This window comes from Doryrhamphus excisus, linkage group LG3 (assembly GCF_037039965.1).
Source record: "Doryrhamphus excisus strain RoL-2023G ecotype Guam linkage group LG3, RoL_Dexc_Guam_v1.1, whole genome shotgun sequence".
NCBI lineage: Eukaryota > Metazoa > Chordata > Actinopteri > Syngnathiformes > Syngnathidae > Doryrhamphus > Doryrhamphus excisus.
This window is the reverse complement of record NC_136359.1, coordinates 6,028,677-6,045,439: the sequence shown is the minus strand read 5'-3', so window position 1 is coordinate 6,045,439 and position 16,763 is coordinate 6,028,677. Positions and strand designations below refer to the sequence as shown.

Genomic DNA, 16,763 nt, shown 5'->3' with positions numbered 1-16,763 from the left:
TATCATCAGGAAAGATAGATATGGTTGGCCGTGTTGCAGTAGAAAATAGATGGACGAATTAAAATGCATAAGAAAGTTTTGATTTTTAATATTTAATTCATTTCTGTGATGTATTGTGGTAAGAAATGCTCGAGAGCCAGATAGTGTCATCAAAAGAGCCCTACCTGGCTCCCGAGCCATAGGTTCCCTACCTCTGCTCCATAGCGTTGGGGCCCGAATGGAAAAGGCTCTAGAGCTCGCATACTTCTTTCTGGCTTTTGGGATTGTCAAAAGACCGGTGTGTTGAGAGTCATTTCTAGACGGAGCATCGGGTACAATTAGGTCAACCAGATAAGAAGGTGCCAACCCATGTCATATTTTGTAAAATATTCGTAAAATTTTGTATTGAAGAGATCTGGTCAAACTTACGCGTCCTTGTAAACATTTTGTACTAACTGCAGGCTTGCCATGGGAAGACCAGAAAGCAGTACATTACAGTAATCAAGGCGAGACATAACAAATGCATGGACAAGGGTCTCAGAAGTGCATCAGAAGTGGATAGAATAGGCCGTATCTTTGCGATGTTGCGAAGATGAAAAAATGCTGTTTTAGTAACATCCTTAATGTGCTTATGAAAAGATAGACTCAGGTCCAATATCACACCCAGATTTGTCACAGTCACTTTGGGTAATGATGCTTTTATCAAAGCTCAGCCATATGCTGGAACTGGTGGGGCACTGCCCCACAAGGCCCTGATGTAAAATGACCATGTACCATACTCATATACTTCATTTTCCTTAAAGCAGTGATTTTCAACCACTGTGCCGCGGCACACTCGTGTACCTTGAGAAACCGTCAGGTGTGCCGTGAGGAATTATCCAATATCACTTTTTATAATTAACATTTATTAATCATCATTTGCAAATATTATGTCAATAGCCATTATGTCAATAGTATACATGGACCCAAATATTCCAATTGCATTTGGTTTATTTGCTCAAACGGAAAGAATTGAACAGGGATGGAATATTCCTTTAACCAATCCGATTGAGGTATCTTGTTCCCGCTCAAACGGAAAGTTGTCAGGGTGCGTTCTTCTTCGTGGTGTTTTTCTTCTTCTGTTGTTTATTGGCGGTTGGCAAGCAGCTTTCGTATGCATTACCGCCATCTGTGAATCTAAACCCTTTTATACGCCATTCACAAATGCGGTTTTATTAAAAAAGAAAATATATATCTATATAAAACATGTCCGGAGTTTAATTATAAAATACTAGCAAGATTGAATTTGATCTTTTCCTGTTTAAATTTATCCCGGGTGCGTTCTTTCAGCGCATGCTCAGATATGACGTAACACGCAGATCCAGACGTTCTTCACTTTTAAAAATGGAGGCCAGCAATCGGCACTGGACTAAGCAAAGTTTCATGACTGGACAGATGAAAAACTGGCAATACGGAGTTATTCCAACAAGTGAAAGAAAAACGTCATGTTGATGTTTACGTTTTACTGGGCAGGCCCTATTGACTATTCTGTTTGATTTTCACGGCGCATGTAGACAAGAGATTGGAATATTCCTTTCTATGGATACCATTGTTTCCCGAAAGGTCATTCGGAAAGAGAAAAAGTGGTCATGTAAAAACGTGGCTACTGTGGAGTGTCTGTGGTGTAAAGACTGGCAGAGCAATGTAATATTGGTCCGTGTGGCAACACCTACCTTGTTCCTCCGATAGACTTATTGATGCACGTGTGAGGTCGTGGTGACATTTTGTAACATTTTTGGTTAGTGGTGTGCCACAAAATTTTTCCAATGTAAAAAACGTGCCGTGGCTCAAAAAAGGTTGAAAAACACTGCCTTAAAGTGTCAGGCATGGTGAACCATTTAGCGACACAGCCGTGTTTACCAGGTTGTTCAGTACGAACAAACCTTGGCCGCCGCATTAAAACGTAAGACGAGCCAAAATGACGCCAGCTCACAAAGACACATATGGCGTCGTGCGGAATAAAGCCTCCAAGGGAGGAGGATGATGGCTGACAGTCTTTCAGTGAGATTTTTGTTGACTTGTTACGAGAGCTCATCAGCGAGCGTGAATGCAAGGAGACAAGGGGGCACGGCGCTCTATGCGCTCGTTAGGCGGCCCGTGCTGTAATTGAGCTAGCGCACGGCTCTGCAATCAGGGGCCTATTCATTAGCACGGGGGGGCCCGCTTTCATCTGCAAGCACTCGTGGCTGCCAATCACGGCGGCGGATGCTCGGTGGCGGCGTGATGACAAAATGGCGTGTGTGGGGGAGGGGGCTTTATCTCTTGGGGAGGATCGTGCACGCTGAGAGACGAGCTTAAACGCGAGTTTAACCCGGGTGAAACGTGTAGTGCTGGCAGGTGGCCCACGCTGTGTTGGAGATGATAATCATGTCTTCTCTGCAAGACGGCGCCTTTTGTTCTAACGAGGACCAGCGTCGCATTAGCCGAGCAGGTTTCCTCCTGGACTGAATTGATTGGCGCTGATTGCAGCAAAGTTTGACAAGAGTGACATCAGTCGCCCTAGTTAGTTTTTTTTTTTTTACACAGCACGACTCGGCTCTTCTACATTCCTGCACACAATAAATATTTCATTTGATTTATTAACATTTCTTTGAATTGAAGCTCTAAAACTTTAATTGTCAACAAATTGTTAAAACATTTGACAAAATATCCAACTGATTATTATTATTATATTATTTTTATTATTATTTTTTTTATAAATAATATTATTATTTTATTGATTATTATTATTATGATTATTGATATTATTATTATACAAGACACATTTATTACATACGACATATGACATTTGTAATACTACAACAATAAAGTTGTGATTTAAAAACAAAATAATCTGAAATTTAGGAGAAAAAAGTTGTACATTTATAACAACACAGTCATAAATTTACGAAAATAAAATTGTAAATTCACAAGAAAAAAAAGTCATAAAATTACCAAAATAAAGTCATATGAATATAATAAAGTTGTGAATTTATGTGACATTTATGAGGAAAAAAAAGTCATAATATTACGAGAATTCAGTCGCAAATTTACGAGAATGCAGTTTTACGACTTTATTCTCATAAATTTTAGGGCCACATTGAAGAACAAATCTGAAATTTCAAGAAAAAGTACATACATTTACATGAAAAAAGGCAGTCGGTTTACGAAAATAAAGAGAATAAATGAAATTTCCAAAAATAAAGCCGTAAATGTCTGAGAAAAAAGTCAAAATATTAGGAGAATGAAGTGGTAAATAGAGGAGAATAAAGTAGTACTATTACATTTCATTGGTGGGAAATGGAGCATCGTTCTTCAGGAAGGAAGGAAACTTTCCTCTTACTCCAGTCAAGCTTTTATTTATGGGTTGCACACAAACAGATTAGCTTGTTTACCGCCTTCCTCTGCCTGCCCCTCCATTCAAAAGTTTTCAACTTAGGGGAATTTAAATACCATTTTAGGTGTGAATAACCTAAGTAGTAAGGTAGTTTAAAAAGTCAGGAAAATCAAATTGGAATCTGATGAACTCTGCAATTATGGCCGTGTTGCAGCTCCGTTTTCTATGGTAAGCACAAAGTGAATATCCATAATAGTAATATTATAGCGTATTTGTGCTTAAAGTCAAGGCAATCTTGACACTGATATCAAAGGTCACATTTCATCAGTTACATACATCAGTTTTATCATGAAATGTTTGGCTTAATAATTGTTTTGTCACAATGTATTAAATTACAATTAAACATTTTATTAAAAAATTTGTTTACATTAATTTAATGTTGCTATTTTTGTATTATTTTTTACACACATTAATTTTTTTATATTTCTCTTTAAAAAATCCCTCTCATTAGACAGAATGTGATTTATATACTATATTTTATATTATATTTTTAACAACAACAATATTTTGCATTTAAAAGCTCATCATTCATTGTTACTCTAGCAAAGGGGTGTCCAAAGTGCGGCTCAGGGGCTATTTGTGTCCTGCAGCTGTTTTTTCTTTATTGGCTTATAGCACATTTGATTTGACAAAAAGCTAAATTTAAAAAAAACGCAAATATGGAGAAAATGAGCATTAAGCCCCCCCCCCCATTATTTGAGAAGCACCGGCCTAATATAAGCTAAAAAAAAACGTTGCTATGTGAGGCCAATCAGCTCGTATTGATCACTAAAGTGGACATGATGCACGTGTTTGTCATTAATTGTTTTTGGTGACGGTACGTCGCCGTTATTAACCTCTGACCTTTTGCACCGCTAATTTGTGTAATGCTCTCTAAAGATGGACGCCGACACCAAACGTAAACACACCTCGGGTGCTTTATTGGAGCTTATTTACAACATCTACTGTATGTACAGTCAAGACACATTTTCAAAAGTGCTGAGATTTTCTTCCGAATAAATAAAAGCGTCCGTGTTCTCACGACAACACAACAACAGAGCACATTGGAAGCTGCAACAATCTTGATCCCTCCACAGGCCACCCGTGGAGGAATGGAAGTCCTTTAAGTGGCTGGGGGGTGGGGGGGGGTGGGGTGGGCGGATGCAGAATGTCAGCGGCTGATGGGCAGTTGTGGTAACGGGAGACCCGGGTGGCTCAGGTGACCCGGAGCTGCAAGAACTGAGAAAGGGTGACCTGCGTGAAGACAGTACAATACGTTTTTAGGCACCAAGGCAGGCTTCGCTACACATCTTAAAATCGGAAAAGCACTACCAGAGCACAGACCTCGGCTCTCTAGTTACCTCCATATTGTGATTTACACGGTAAATATTAGTCCTACATGCATTTTATACACATATTTAGATTCTATGAGCATGAAAACGTACCATTAGCAATCGGAATCATAATGATATTATTATTATTAGTTATTATTATTAGTTATTCGTACTTTTATTAGTACTTATTTACAAAAATGTGATGCGGTTTTCTGCTGGCTCTAGCTCCATAGGTTTTAAAGATCAACAAATCCTTTGGCACACTCCATATGGTGTTTCTTGCATGTTTACATCTTCATTTGTTGTCTTCCTGTGATGAAAATTCTCCTATTTTTTCTTTTATGGATCATAGTATCCGGAATTGGCTGCACGGCGGTCGAGTGGACCTCACAGCTAGGAGACCTGAGTTCAATCCCACCCTCTGCCATCTCTGTGTGGAGTTTGCATGTTCTCCCCGTGCATGCGTGGGTTTTCTCCGGGTACTCCGGTTAGGTATGAATGTGAGTGTGAATGGTTGTTTGTCTATATGTGCCCTGTGATTGGCTGGCCACCAGTCCAGGGTGTACCCCGCCTCTCGCCCAAAGACAGCTGGGATAGGCTCCAGCACCCCCGCGACCCTTGTGAGAATAACAGTAGAAAATGAATGAATGAATGAGTATCCGGAATTATTTCATTATCTGGATCCGTTTTTGATATTCCGTAGAACCTGTTGGAAACCTGTTCTGTATTTTTTACTGACCATTTTCTATGGAGTTATATGCACAAAGTGGCAAAATCTTCGAATCCTTTGAAATTTTTCAATCCTTCCGAAAAATTCCTACAAAGTTGGGTTTACAGCTAGCAGCACAAACCGGAAGTCCTTCTAAGCACTCGGGAGTGTGACCAACCATAGCGGAGTGGGTGTGCCTGGAGACGGGCCATGGGTGGAATACATTAAAACACAGGAAACCTTCATAGGAAACACGAAATCCAAAGAAATACAACTGAATAGGTGCATATTCTAGAAGAACTAGAACGTTATTGTGTGTAGCTTGCTCTATAGGAGTCCACAACTCAATACAAAGGGCTGAAAAATAAGCATAGTAGTCCCCTTTAAGGAATCCTTTAAAATAAAATCCTGGATCCAGACCCCCAAAATTTCCTACAATTCCTGAAAATTCCATCCAAATCTATTAAGAACTTAGGAATGGCACCCGGAGTCTGCCAACCATTCGTCAGTCGCCTGTGTATTTTATATTTCATTCTGATCAAATCTAGTAATATTCATTCATTCATTCATTTTCTACCACTTATCCTCACGAGGGTCGCAAGGGTGCTGGAGCCTATCCCAGCTCTCTTCGGGCGGGAGGCGGGGTACACCCTGGACTGGTGGCCAGCCAATCACAGGGCATATATAGACAAACAACCATTCACACTCACATTCATACCTATGGACAATTTGGAGTCGCTAATTAACCTAGCATGTTTTTGGAAACCCGGAGAAAACCCACGCATGCACGGTGAGAACATGCAAACTCTACACAGAGATGGCCAAGGGTGGAATCGAACCCTGGTCTCCTAGCTGTGAGGTCCGCACGCTAACCACTGGACCGCCGTAATATTCATTTATTTTGTAATTAGTGCTACTTCATATTTTGATGGTAATAAAATGTCTTACTCTCCAGGTAGCCGTGCAGGGCCAGTAGATGTGGTCTGTCGGGGCTGCTGAAGGGGGAGTACTGGATGTGGTCTTCGTGCAGGGAGGGGGGCATCCTGGCCAGCGAGGAGCTGCTCTGAGAGAAGCCCCCTGGAGGGGGCTGCTTTTTGTGTCGCGCCCGGCAGTTCTGGAACCAAACCTGGTAGGAATACTTGGTTACTATGATGCATGAGCTAATTCAGAGGTATGCAAAGAGTGGCCCGGGGGCCATTTGTGGGCCATAGCTGTTTAAAAAAAAAACAAAAAAAATAATTGAAACAATTTTATAAAAAATTGATAATATTACAATAACAAAGTCAAAAAATTAATAATATATTTATATTTATAATATTATGAGGAAAAAAATGAAGCTAAAGACGATGAAGGCGGGACATTCCAGATGAAACATGACTACCTGGATGACTCGCCTGCTCAGTCCCGTCAGGTCAGCCAGTTTCTGCAGAGTCTGGGCGTCAGGGTTGTTGTCCTGAGCAAACTGGCTCTGCATCACCTGCGACACACCGACGTCACCTGACCGCACAGAGGCAATACGCACGGCGCCACCTACCGTACCTGCAGCTGCTCTGCCGTGAACGACGTGCGCGCCCTCTTGGTCGGTTTGGGCAGGCAGTCCTGGTCGGAGGGCAGCGCCCCCTCCAGAGTTAGCCCTGTTCCTGCAAAAAAGGGGGACGTGGAATTGTCTGAGGATCTTATATAGAGGATCTTTGACTGGTGTATTTACAGTCTACCCTGTCATCTAGAGGATCTTTGATTAGTATTTTTGCAGTAGGTCCATAAAAACAGTAGTGTGGTCCTGTCATATAGAGGATCTTTGACTATCGTGTTTTTTCCAGTAGGTCCTTAAAAACAGCAAACAGCAGATCGCTCCTGTCTTATACAGGATCTTTGAAATGGTTTTTGTTTGGAGAGGATCTTTGACTTGCGTATTTGTGGTATGTCCTTGAAAACAACAGAGCACTCTTGTCATCTCAAGGATCTTTGTCTAGTGTTTTTGTCGTATGTCCTCAACAACAGCAGAGCACTCTTGTCATCTAGAGGATCTTTGTCTAATGTTTTTGTTGTATGTCCTCAACAAGAGCAGAGCACTCTTGTCATCTAGAGGATCTTTGACTATAGTGTTTTTTCCAGTAGGTCCTTAAAAACAGCAAACAGCAGATCGCTCCTGTCATATACAGGATCTTTGAAATGGTTTTTGTTTGGAGAGGATCTTTGACTTGCGTATTTGTGGTATGTCCTTGAAAACAACAGAGCACTCTTGTCATCTCAAGGATCTTTGTCTAGTGTTTTTGTCGTATGTCCTCAACAACAGCAGAGCACTCTTGTCATCTAGAGGATCTTTGACTGGTGATTTTGCAGTCTGCCCTGTCATCTAGAGGATTTTTGACGAGTTGTTTTGCAGTAGGTCCATAAAAACAGTAGTGCACTCCTGTCATATAGAGGATCTTTGACTAGTATTTTTGCAGTAGGTCCATAAAAACAGTAGTGCTGTCCTGTCATATAGAGGATCTTTGACGAGTGTTTTTGCAGTAGGTCCATAAAAACAGTAGTGCGGTACTGTCATATAGAGGATCTTTGACTATCGTGTTTTTCCAGTAGGTCCTTAAAAACAGCAAACAGCAGATCGCTCCTGTCATATACAGGATCTTTGAAAAGGTTTTTGTTTGTAGAGGATCTTTGACTTGCGTATTTGTGGTATGTCCTTGAAAACAGCAGAGCACTCTTGTCATCTCAAGGATCTTTGTCTAGTGTTTTTGTCGAATGTCCTCAACAACAAAGCACTCCTGTCATCTAGAGGATCTTTGACTGGTGATTTTGCAGTCTGCCCTGTCATCTAGAGGATCTTTGACGAGTGTTTTTGCAGTAGGTCCATGAAAAAACAGTAGTGCGGTCCTGTCATATAGAGGATCTTTGACTATAGTGTTTTTCCAGTAGGTCCTTAAAAACAGCAAACAGTCGATCGCTCCTGTCATATACAGGATCTTTGAAAAGGTTTTTGTTTGGGGAGGATCTTTGACTTGCGTATTTGTGGTATGTCCTTGAAAACAACAGAGCACTCTTGTCATCTCAAGGATCTTTGTCTAGGGTTTTTGTCGTATGTCCTCAACAACAGCAGAGCACTCCTGTCATCTAGAGGATCTTTGACTGGTGATTTTGCAGTAGGTCAATAAAAACAGTGGAGTGTTCCTCTCATATAGAGGACCTTTGACTGACGTATTTGTGGTATGTCCTCAAAAACAGCAGAGTACTCCTGTCATCTAAAGGATCTTTGACTAGTGTTTTTGCAGTAGGTCATTAATAACAGCAAACAGCAGATTGCTCCTGTCATATAGAGGATATATGAAAATGACTTTTGTTTGTAGAGGATCTTTGACTAGCGTTTTTGTTGTATGTCCTTGAAAACGGCAGATCACTCCTGTCATCTAAAGGATCTTTGACTAATGTTTTTACAGTAGGTCATTAATAACAGCAAACAGCAGATTGCTCCTGTCATATCGAGGATATATGAAAATGATTTTTGTTTGTAGAGGATCTTTGACTAGCGTTTTTGTTGTATGTCCTTTAAAACGGCAGATCACTCCTGTCATCTGAAGGATCTTTGACTAGTGTTTTTGTAGTCATGGAGAGTACTGCTGTTTTTAAGCACCTAGCGTAAATTTATATGACGGGAGCACTCTGCTGTTTTTGAGGACATACAACAAATACAGTGCATCCGGAAAGTATTCACAGCGCTTCACTTTTTCTACATTTTGTCATGTTACAGCCTCATTCCAAACTGTATTAAATTAATCTCTTACCTCAAAATTCTACACAAAATACTCCATTATGACAATGTGAAAAAGTTTTTTTTTTACTTTTTTTGAATTTGTTAAAAATAGAAAACAAAAAAATCACATTTACATAAGTATTTACAGCCTTTGCCATGAAGCTCAAAATTGAGCTCAGGTGCATCTTTTTTCCACTGATCATCCTTGAGATCTTTCTACAGCTTAATTGGAGTCCACCTGCAGTAAATTCAGTTGATTGGACATGATTTGGAAATATAATAACTGTCTATATAAGGTCCCACAGTTGACTGTGCATGTCAGAGCACAAACACCAAGCATGAAGTCAAAAGAACTGTCTGTAGACCTGCGAGACAGGATTGTCTTGAGGCACAAATCTGGGGAAGGATACAGAAACATTTCTGCTGCTTTGAAGGTCCCAATGAGCACAGTGGCCTCCATTATTCGTAAATGGAAGACGTTTGGAACCACCAGGACTCTTCCTAGAGCTGGCCGGCCTTCTAAACTGAGCGATCGGGGAAGAAGGGCCTTAGTCAGGGAGGTGACCAAGGCCCCGATGGTCACTCTGTCAGAGCTCCAGCGTTCCTCTGTGGAGAGAGGAGAGCCTTCCAGAAGGACAACCATCTCTGCAGCAATCCACCAATCAGGCCTGTATGGTAGAGTGGCCAGACGAAAGCCACTCCTTAGTAAAAGGAACATGGCAGCCCGTCTGGAATTTGCCAAAAAGCACCTGAATGACTCTCAGACCATGAGAAACAAAATTCTCTGGTCTGATGAGACAAAGATTGAACTCTTTGGTGTGAATGCCAGGCGCCATGTTTGGAGGAAACCAGGCACTGCTCATCACCAGGCCAATACCATCCCTACAGTGAAGCATGGTGGTGGCAGCATCATGCTGTGGGGATGTTTTTCAGCAGCAGGAACTGGCAGACTAGTCAGGATAGAAGAAAAATGAATGCAGCAATATATAGAGATATCCTGGATGAAAACCTGCTCCAGAGCGCTCTTGACCTCAGTAGACTGGTCATGTACCTTGACCATATAGACAGTAGACATTAGCACACAGGCAAGATCTCAAAAGATTGGCTTCAGAACCACTCCGTGAATGTCCTGGAGTGGCCCAGCCAGAGTCCAGACTTGAATCCGATCGAACATCTCTGGAGAGATCTGAAAATGGCTGTGCACAGACGTCTCCCATCCAACCTGATGGAGCTTGAGACTTATTGCAAAGAAGAATGGGCAAAACTGCCTAAAGATAGGTGTGCTAAACTTGTGGGATCATATTCAAAAAGACTTGAGGCTGTAATTGCTGCCAAAGGTGGATCAACAAAGTATTAAGCAAAGGCTGTGAATACTTATGTAAATGTGATTTTTTTGTTTTCTATTTTTAATAAATTCAAAACATGTCAAAAAAACCTTTTTTCACATTGTCATAATGGAGTATTTTGTGTAGAATTTTGAGGTAAGAGATTAATTTAATACAGTTTGGAATGAGGCTGTAACATGACAAAATGTAGAAAAAGTGAAGCGCTGTGAATACTTTCCGGATGCACTGTACACCCGTCAAAGATCCTCTATATGACAGGGGTGCTCTGTTGGTTTGATAACAGCAAACAGCAGATTGCTCCTGTCATATAGAGGATATATGAAAATGATTTTTGTTTGTAGAGGATCTTTGACTAGCGTTTTTGTTGTATGTGCTTGAAAACGTCAGATCACTCCTGTCATGTAGAGGCTCTTTGGTAGGTCCTTAAAAACAGCAAACAGCACATTGCTCCTGTTGTATAGAGGATCTTGGAAAAGGGTTTTGTTATCAGTCTGTGAAAACAACAGAGTGCTCCTGTCACAGAGGATCTTTGACTTGTATTTTTGCAGTAGGTGCTTCAAACCAACAGAGCACCCCTGTTATATAGAGGATCTTTGACTGGTGTATTTGTTGTATGTCCTCAAAAACAGCAGAGTGCTCCCGTCATATAAATTTATGATAGGTCCTTAAAAACGGCAGAGCACTCCTATCATACAGAGGATCTTTGACTAGCTTTTTTGCAGTAGGTCCATGACTTGGCCTGCAGCAGAGGTCTCCATTCGTGTGGAGGATCTTTGAGGACTGGTACGTCCACATCATGTTTGTTTGTCGTATCGCGCATCGGCCTGTCCATTCACAAAGCTAGCATAGAAATGTCAGTGAGAGAAAGACACTGTAACCCCAGTGCATGCTAAGAGCAGACACCCACGCCGCCGCTGGTGGGGTCCGCCTTATAGCCTACCGTTTTCCGCCGCCCTGCGCAGGTTGTCCAGCATGACGTCATAGTGGCTGCGGCAGAGGACCCTGCCCTCCACTAGGCCAAACTCTTCCCCCGTGGACAGTTGCCTTTTGCAGGAGAAGCAGGCGAAGCAGGCCAGGTGGTAGACGCTACCCCGCGCCCGCCGCACCCAGTCGCTGGCGTACACCTGGCGCCCACACTGGGCACACTTGGTGCCAAACCTACTGTGAGGAAGCAGGAAACACTTAACCGACACATTACATTCACGCACCCCCGCCATAATAAAAACATTGTTGACAACTGAGCATCGATAGGCAGATTATTGTGTTGCAGCTCATAAATGCGTGGCAGTGTACCTAATGTTGTGTCCCCTGGGTGTATTTGTACAGGAACGCTTCCACGTAGTGGTGCAAGGATTCAGGTATGTCAACAAGAGAAATTTGAGGTAAGATTATTCTTACTGGCTGCTTTGGAGTCATTGGGAAGTCATGATGTATGTAAGGACCAAAAATGCATATTTACACAAATAAATATGAACAAATACCTCAGTGACTTATGGGTTATGGGCTCATTAAAAACATTTTTTTAAATTATTATTTAAATGATATTTTAAAATATTCCACCCTCGGCCATCTCTGTGTGAAGTTTGCATGTTCTCCCCGTGCATGTGTGGGTTTCCTCCCACATTCCAAAAACATGCTAGGTTAATTGGCCACTCCAAATTGTCCATAGGTATGAATGTGAGTGTGAATGGTTGTTTGTCTATATGTGCCCTGTGATTGGCTGGCCACCAGTCCAGGGTGTACCCCGCCTCTCGCCCAAAGACAGCTGGGATAGGCTCCAGCACTCCCCAAGCGGTAGAAAATGAATGAATGGTATTCTTATTAAATCCTATTTATTCTATTTTGGTTTTAAATATCTCCATATTTTCAAAAACAATTATTGGCGTAGTATTATTCAAATACAGCATATTTTATGCATTTTTTATAATGTAAAATATATCATTGAATGTAACATCATTGGAGGTGTACAGTGTAACTAAAATGTGCACAATGTCTTTGTTTGGATGAACGTTTAGAGCAGGGGTCTCAAACACGCGGCCTGCGGGCCAAATGTGGCCCGCAGGACACTAGCTTGAGGCCCCCGCCTTGATATGAATATTTAATGTTTGATATGGATGCTGTATGGTATCATGTACCCAGAAAAAATTATTACGTTTGATTAATGTTCATGTTAAAGGTTAAATAACTGTTAATAGTTATCCTCCCTATCCATGTGGAAGTGGTAGGTTTTTGGCTATTTAAGTTTAAAGGAAATAACTTGAAGGCTACCTTTTAGGTCGCTAGCTCTCTAGTTTGCGAGTTAGCATGTGTCTGAAGACCCTGCAGTTGCGCAATATGTTGTAAATAAAAGTATAAATGTGACTATAGTCGTGTTTTGTCATGTCTACATGATGTCATGTCTGCATTATGTCTATATAATGCTTTGTTAATTTTAATCTGAAAAAAAATAATTTGTCTACCCACCAACTATATGTGGTTTCTTAAGTTTTTATTATTTGCCGTTTTATTATTATTATTATTATTATATTTATTTATTTATTACTGATTGATTGATTTTCTTTATTCTTGATTTTATTTATTTATTTTTCATCTTATTTTGTGTAGAAAAATAAAAAGTAAAATATTTGAGAACAGTGGAATGTTTTATCAGAGCTTTTCTTGTAGAAAATTGGAACCAAAGCCGAGTTTTTAAAAAAAATGTTTTTAATAAATGCGTTTTTTTGTTTTTTTTTTTGGAAAAACTGATGCGGCCCAGTCTCACCCAGACCCGAGCTCCAGTGGCCCCCAAGTAAATTGAGTTTGAGACCCCTGGTTTAGAGCTGATATGTGCTAATGCTAACTTGCAGAACAAACATGAACAAATAATCGACATTTAGAAAATGCAATTGAAATGGAACAAAAATCAATAAAAAAAATAAAAAAAATGAAACTATTCCGTTTATAATATGCACGTTTATCCCATGCAGCATTGCAATGTGTCCACAAAAAAAAACCTCACGCAAAACGTGCACTTTTATTTACCTGAAGTAGTCCAGCTTGCAGTAGATGTCTTTGTTTTTCACGTAGCAGCTGCTGTGCTGACGCAGGGAGGTTCTGCACACGCAGCATTCCAGGCAGCTCAGGTGCCAGTTCAGGTCGTTCACCTGCGCGTGCACACACACACACAACAACGTCACCCTCACGGGAGCGTGCACGCGCGCACTGGAGTCACAGGAAACAACCCCCGATCGACCTTGAGTGTCTGACCTTGAGCAGGTATCTGTCGTGGATGTCCATGCCGCAGCTGGCGCACTGCTTCTTCTTGGCCCCCGCCGGAGAGCACAGACAGGCGGCCTGCGGAGGGCTGCACACGCCGGCCTCCTGCTTCACCTCCGGCTTAGACTGTGGCGGAAGGGTCGGTGTTACAACCCGGAGGGACGACATACCCCTCGCTTGAAGGTGACAGTGAAACGCGTGCAAATGGATTGTCTCTTTATAGTTAGTATTTACAATTTATATAAATATATTTATAATTATTATTTGCATGCAAAAAAAATTCCCCAAAATATGCAACTTTTTTCCTTAGTTCCTTATGTTCTAAAACATATTTTTCAATAACGACAGAAATAAGGGTTTGCCATCATGTTTATAAATAAAATACATGTAATATGCACGTTTTAAAGAGCAATTCCGTTTTATTAATTATTATTATTAATTATTTTCTTAATGATACATTTTGTTTTAGTTCATTACTTCTTAAAGACTTGATTTGGGGCTTTAAAATGCAATTATTTTTGTCCGGAAATATGCCTGCAGCCTTTTTACTATTTTAAAATACACTGCAAATATAAATACCGCTACAATGCATCTCAATAGGCTTCAAAATACATAATTCTTGCGGAAATATGCACATTTTTCCATTCATCTTTAAGATTCATATCAGAATAGGGTTGATTTTATTATTATTATTATGAGTTTTATGCCCGAAATGTACGCATTTCTACACTCATCCATTTTAGAGTTCAATATCGCCACAATAAAGTGCATTTAGGCTGTAAAATGGATTTTGTCATTCCGAAAATGCCAACATAGATTACTATAAAGTATATCCAGTTTATAAATGTTAAATATTATTACCAGAATATCTTATGTAGAATGTTCCCCAAAGATGTCCCTTGTTGACACATTTTCATTTTCTATTTTCAGCTCAATATGACTAGAATAAAGGTACATTTGGGTTATAAAATGTCTTTCAAACTTACTCACATCTGTTATAAATACTTGTTTGAAATAATAATGCATGATTATCACCAAAATGGGACGATTTTCGTACATTTAAATGTAAATATAACTTGGGTGAAGCTGATTTGAGGGTTCATTTATACGCAGAAAAACGATATAATACTTTATGATTAAGTTGATTTGAGGCTTCATCACTAATTATTTTTACTCTGAGCCTCTCGTGTTTTAGATACAAATATATAACAATAAAAAATACTTTATCTTTTTGTCTATCCCTGTTAAAATACCGAGCAAAACGATATATTAAAATATATTTTCCACTGAACAAGCGCAAATAAATCATATCTTGGTGATATGAGTTTCATATTTCCATTTTTCCGCACGCAAACACCGCAAAAGGCATACATGCATGCGGGAAGTTGGATACTCACCATGCGATATCTGATGGAGGCTGCCTATACTTGACGCAGAGACGATGAAGCTCACTTTGCACATTACGCATCTCCACTTCCGGCACCCCCCCCAAAAATACCGACTTATAACACTCTCTCCTGCATTTTAAAGCCTGCGAGCAAGAAAAGACAATGTGATGCAATTAGCCTAGGAAGAAGGAGGAGCGGGGTGGGGTGGGGGGGAAATGTGATCGATCATGGTGATATTCCAATGCAATCAAAGAGAAAATTAGAGAAATTAGCCTCGGATTGAGGAAAAAAAAAGCCGAGTGGCAACGAGAGTGTCAATTTCATCTGCCAATCAACGCCAAGCCGACAGACTTAAAAACAGTTAACAGCTCATTTCAATAGATGCATAATCGAAAATCGACCACATCTCCAAAAGTGAAGAGGCTGCCAAATGGAGATTGCGCTATTCAGCACAGACAATATGCGCAAAGTGGAGACCCGTCTCGACGCATAAAAGAGCCTGATTGTATTTTTTTAAAGCACTCCATGATTACAGCTGCATTCAGGGAAAAAAAAGCCTGCCACATTTCGGGTGTCGTGTTGTCCTTCATTTCACTGAAGAGGATGCAAGAGTCGCCTAATGAGCACATGGATGGAGTGCAGTACCTCCAGCATGTCAACACTGCAACCACATGGCCCACGCAGCCAAAACACAGCCCGCGGGAACTTTATCCTTCCTTTGCATTTCCACAAACAAAGAAATAATCAAATAAGCGTGCGTAAACACCAAAGTGGAGTTTGTTTCTCCAATAATGTCGTCCAAAAAGTTCCCCAAGTGGATTCATCCAGCAGTAGGATCTTCTCCTCTCACTGGAAAACTCGTGTGGATTCTCCACTTGAGGTTGACACCCACACAGGATGTGATGATGCACCTCCTCCTTCGGGGCCTCCCCTTCCAAGGTGGAAAGTCACTTCAAGATGTCCAAAGTGCGGCCCAGGGGCCAGTTTCAGCCTGCACAGTGGCGTCATTAGGCCCATTTAGGGGGCTCAAGTCCCCCTAAAAAGTTCTTAAGCCCCCTATATAATTTGATTTTTTTATTTTTTTTACAAAAAGTCTCTGACAAATTTCATATGATAGCCCCCCCTAAAATGTTATTAAGGCCCCTTAAATAATTTTATATTTTTTATTGTTTATTGTTTTTTTTATCTCTGACAAATTTCATATGATAGGGCCTCCCTAAAATGTTCTTAAGTCCCCCTAAATAATTTGATATTTTAATTTTATTTTTTTTACAAAAAATCTCTGACAAATTTCATATAATAAGCCCCCCCCTAAAATGTTCTTAAGGCCCCCTAAATAATTTTATATTTTTTATTGATTTTTTTTAACAAAAATCTCAGACAAATTTCATATAATAGGGCCTCCCTAAAATGTTCTTAAGCCCCCCTAAATAATTTTATATTGTTATTGATTATTTAAATGTTTTATTGATTCTTTTTACAAAATAAATCCTAAAATGTTCTTAAGTCCCCCTAAATAATTTTATATTTTTTATTGATTATTTATTTTTTTAAATAGATTTTTGTTTGTTACAAAATAAATCCTAAAATGTTCTTAAGCCCCCTAA

At 40.3% G+C, this 16,763-nt stretch overlaps 1 protein-coding gene across 2 annotated transcripts; it reads right to left on the bottom strand.

Moving 5' to 3' along the window:
• Positions 1-4,507: 4,507 nt before the first annotated feature.
• Positions 4,508-16,175, bottom strand: lhx6b (LIM homeobox 6b). 2 transcript variants are annotated; one of them, XM_058070862.2, is made up of 9 exons: positions 15,923-16,175; positions 15,166-15,299; positions 13,760-13,894; positions 13,535-13,656; positions 11,454-11,674; positions 6,956-7,056; positions 6,798-6,893; positions 6,365-6,542; positions 4,508-4,627 (listed from the first exon to the last, which is right to left on the bottom strand). In XM_058070862.2, exons 2-9 carry the CDS (start codon positions 15,166-15,168, stop codon positions 4,545-4,547), a joined length of 939 nt encoding a protein of 312 aa, XP_057926845.1. In that variant the 5' UTR covers positions 15,169-15,299; positions 15,923-16,175; the 3' UTR covers positions 4,508-4,544. The 2 variants fall into 2 exon arrangements, with proteins under 2 accessions (XP_057926845.1, XP_057926844.1); XM_058070861.2 differs by lacking the exon at positions 15,923-16,175 and having other exon boundaries at positions 15,166-15,310.
• Positions 16,176-16,763: the final 588 nt, after the last annotated feature.

Bases quoted from the DNA above. Each gene is read 5' to 3' on its own strand.
- lhx6b (XM_058070862.2), bottom strand. The intron at 13,657-13,759 runs GTCAGACACTCA...GTGCACGCGCAG, and splicing joins ACGACAGATACCTGCTCAAG to GTGAACGACCTGAACTGGCA. The intron at 6,543-6,797 runs GTAGTCATGTTT...TATTCCTACCAG, and splicing joins TGAGCAGGCGAGTCATCCAG to GTTTGGTTCCAGAACTGCCG.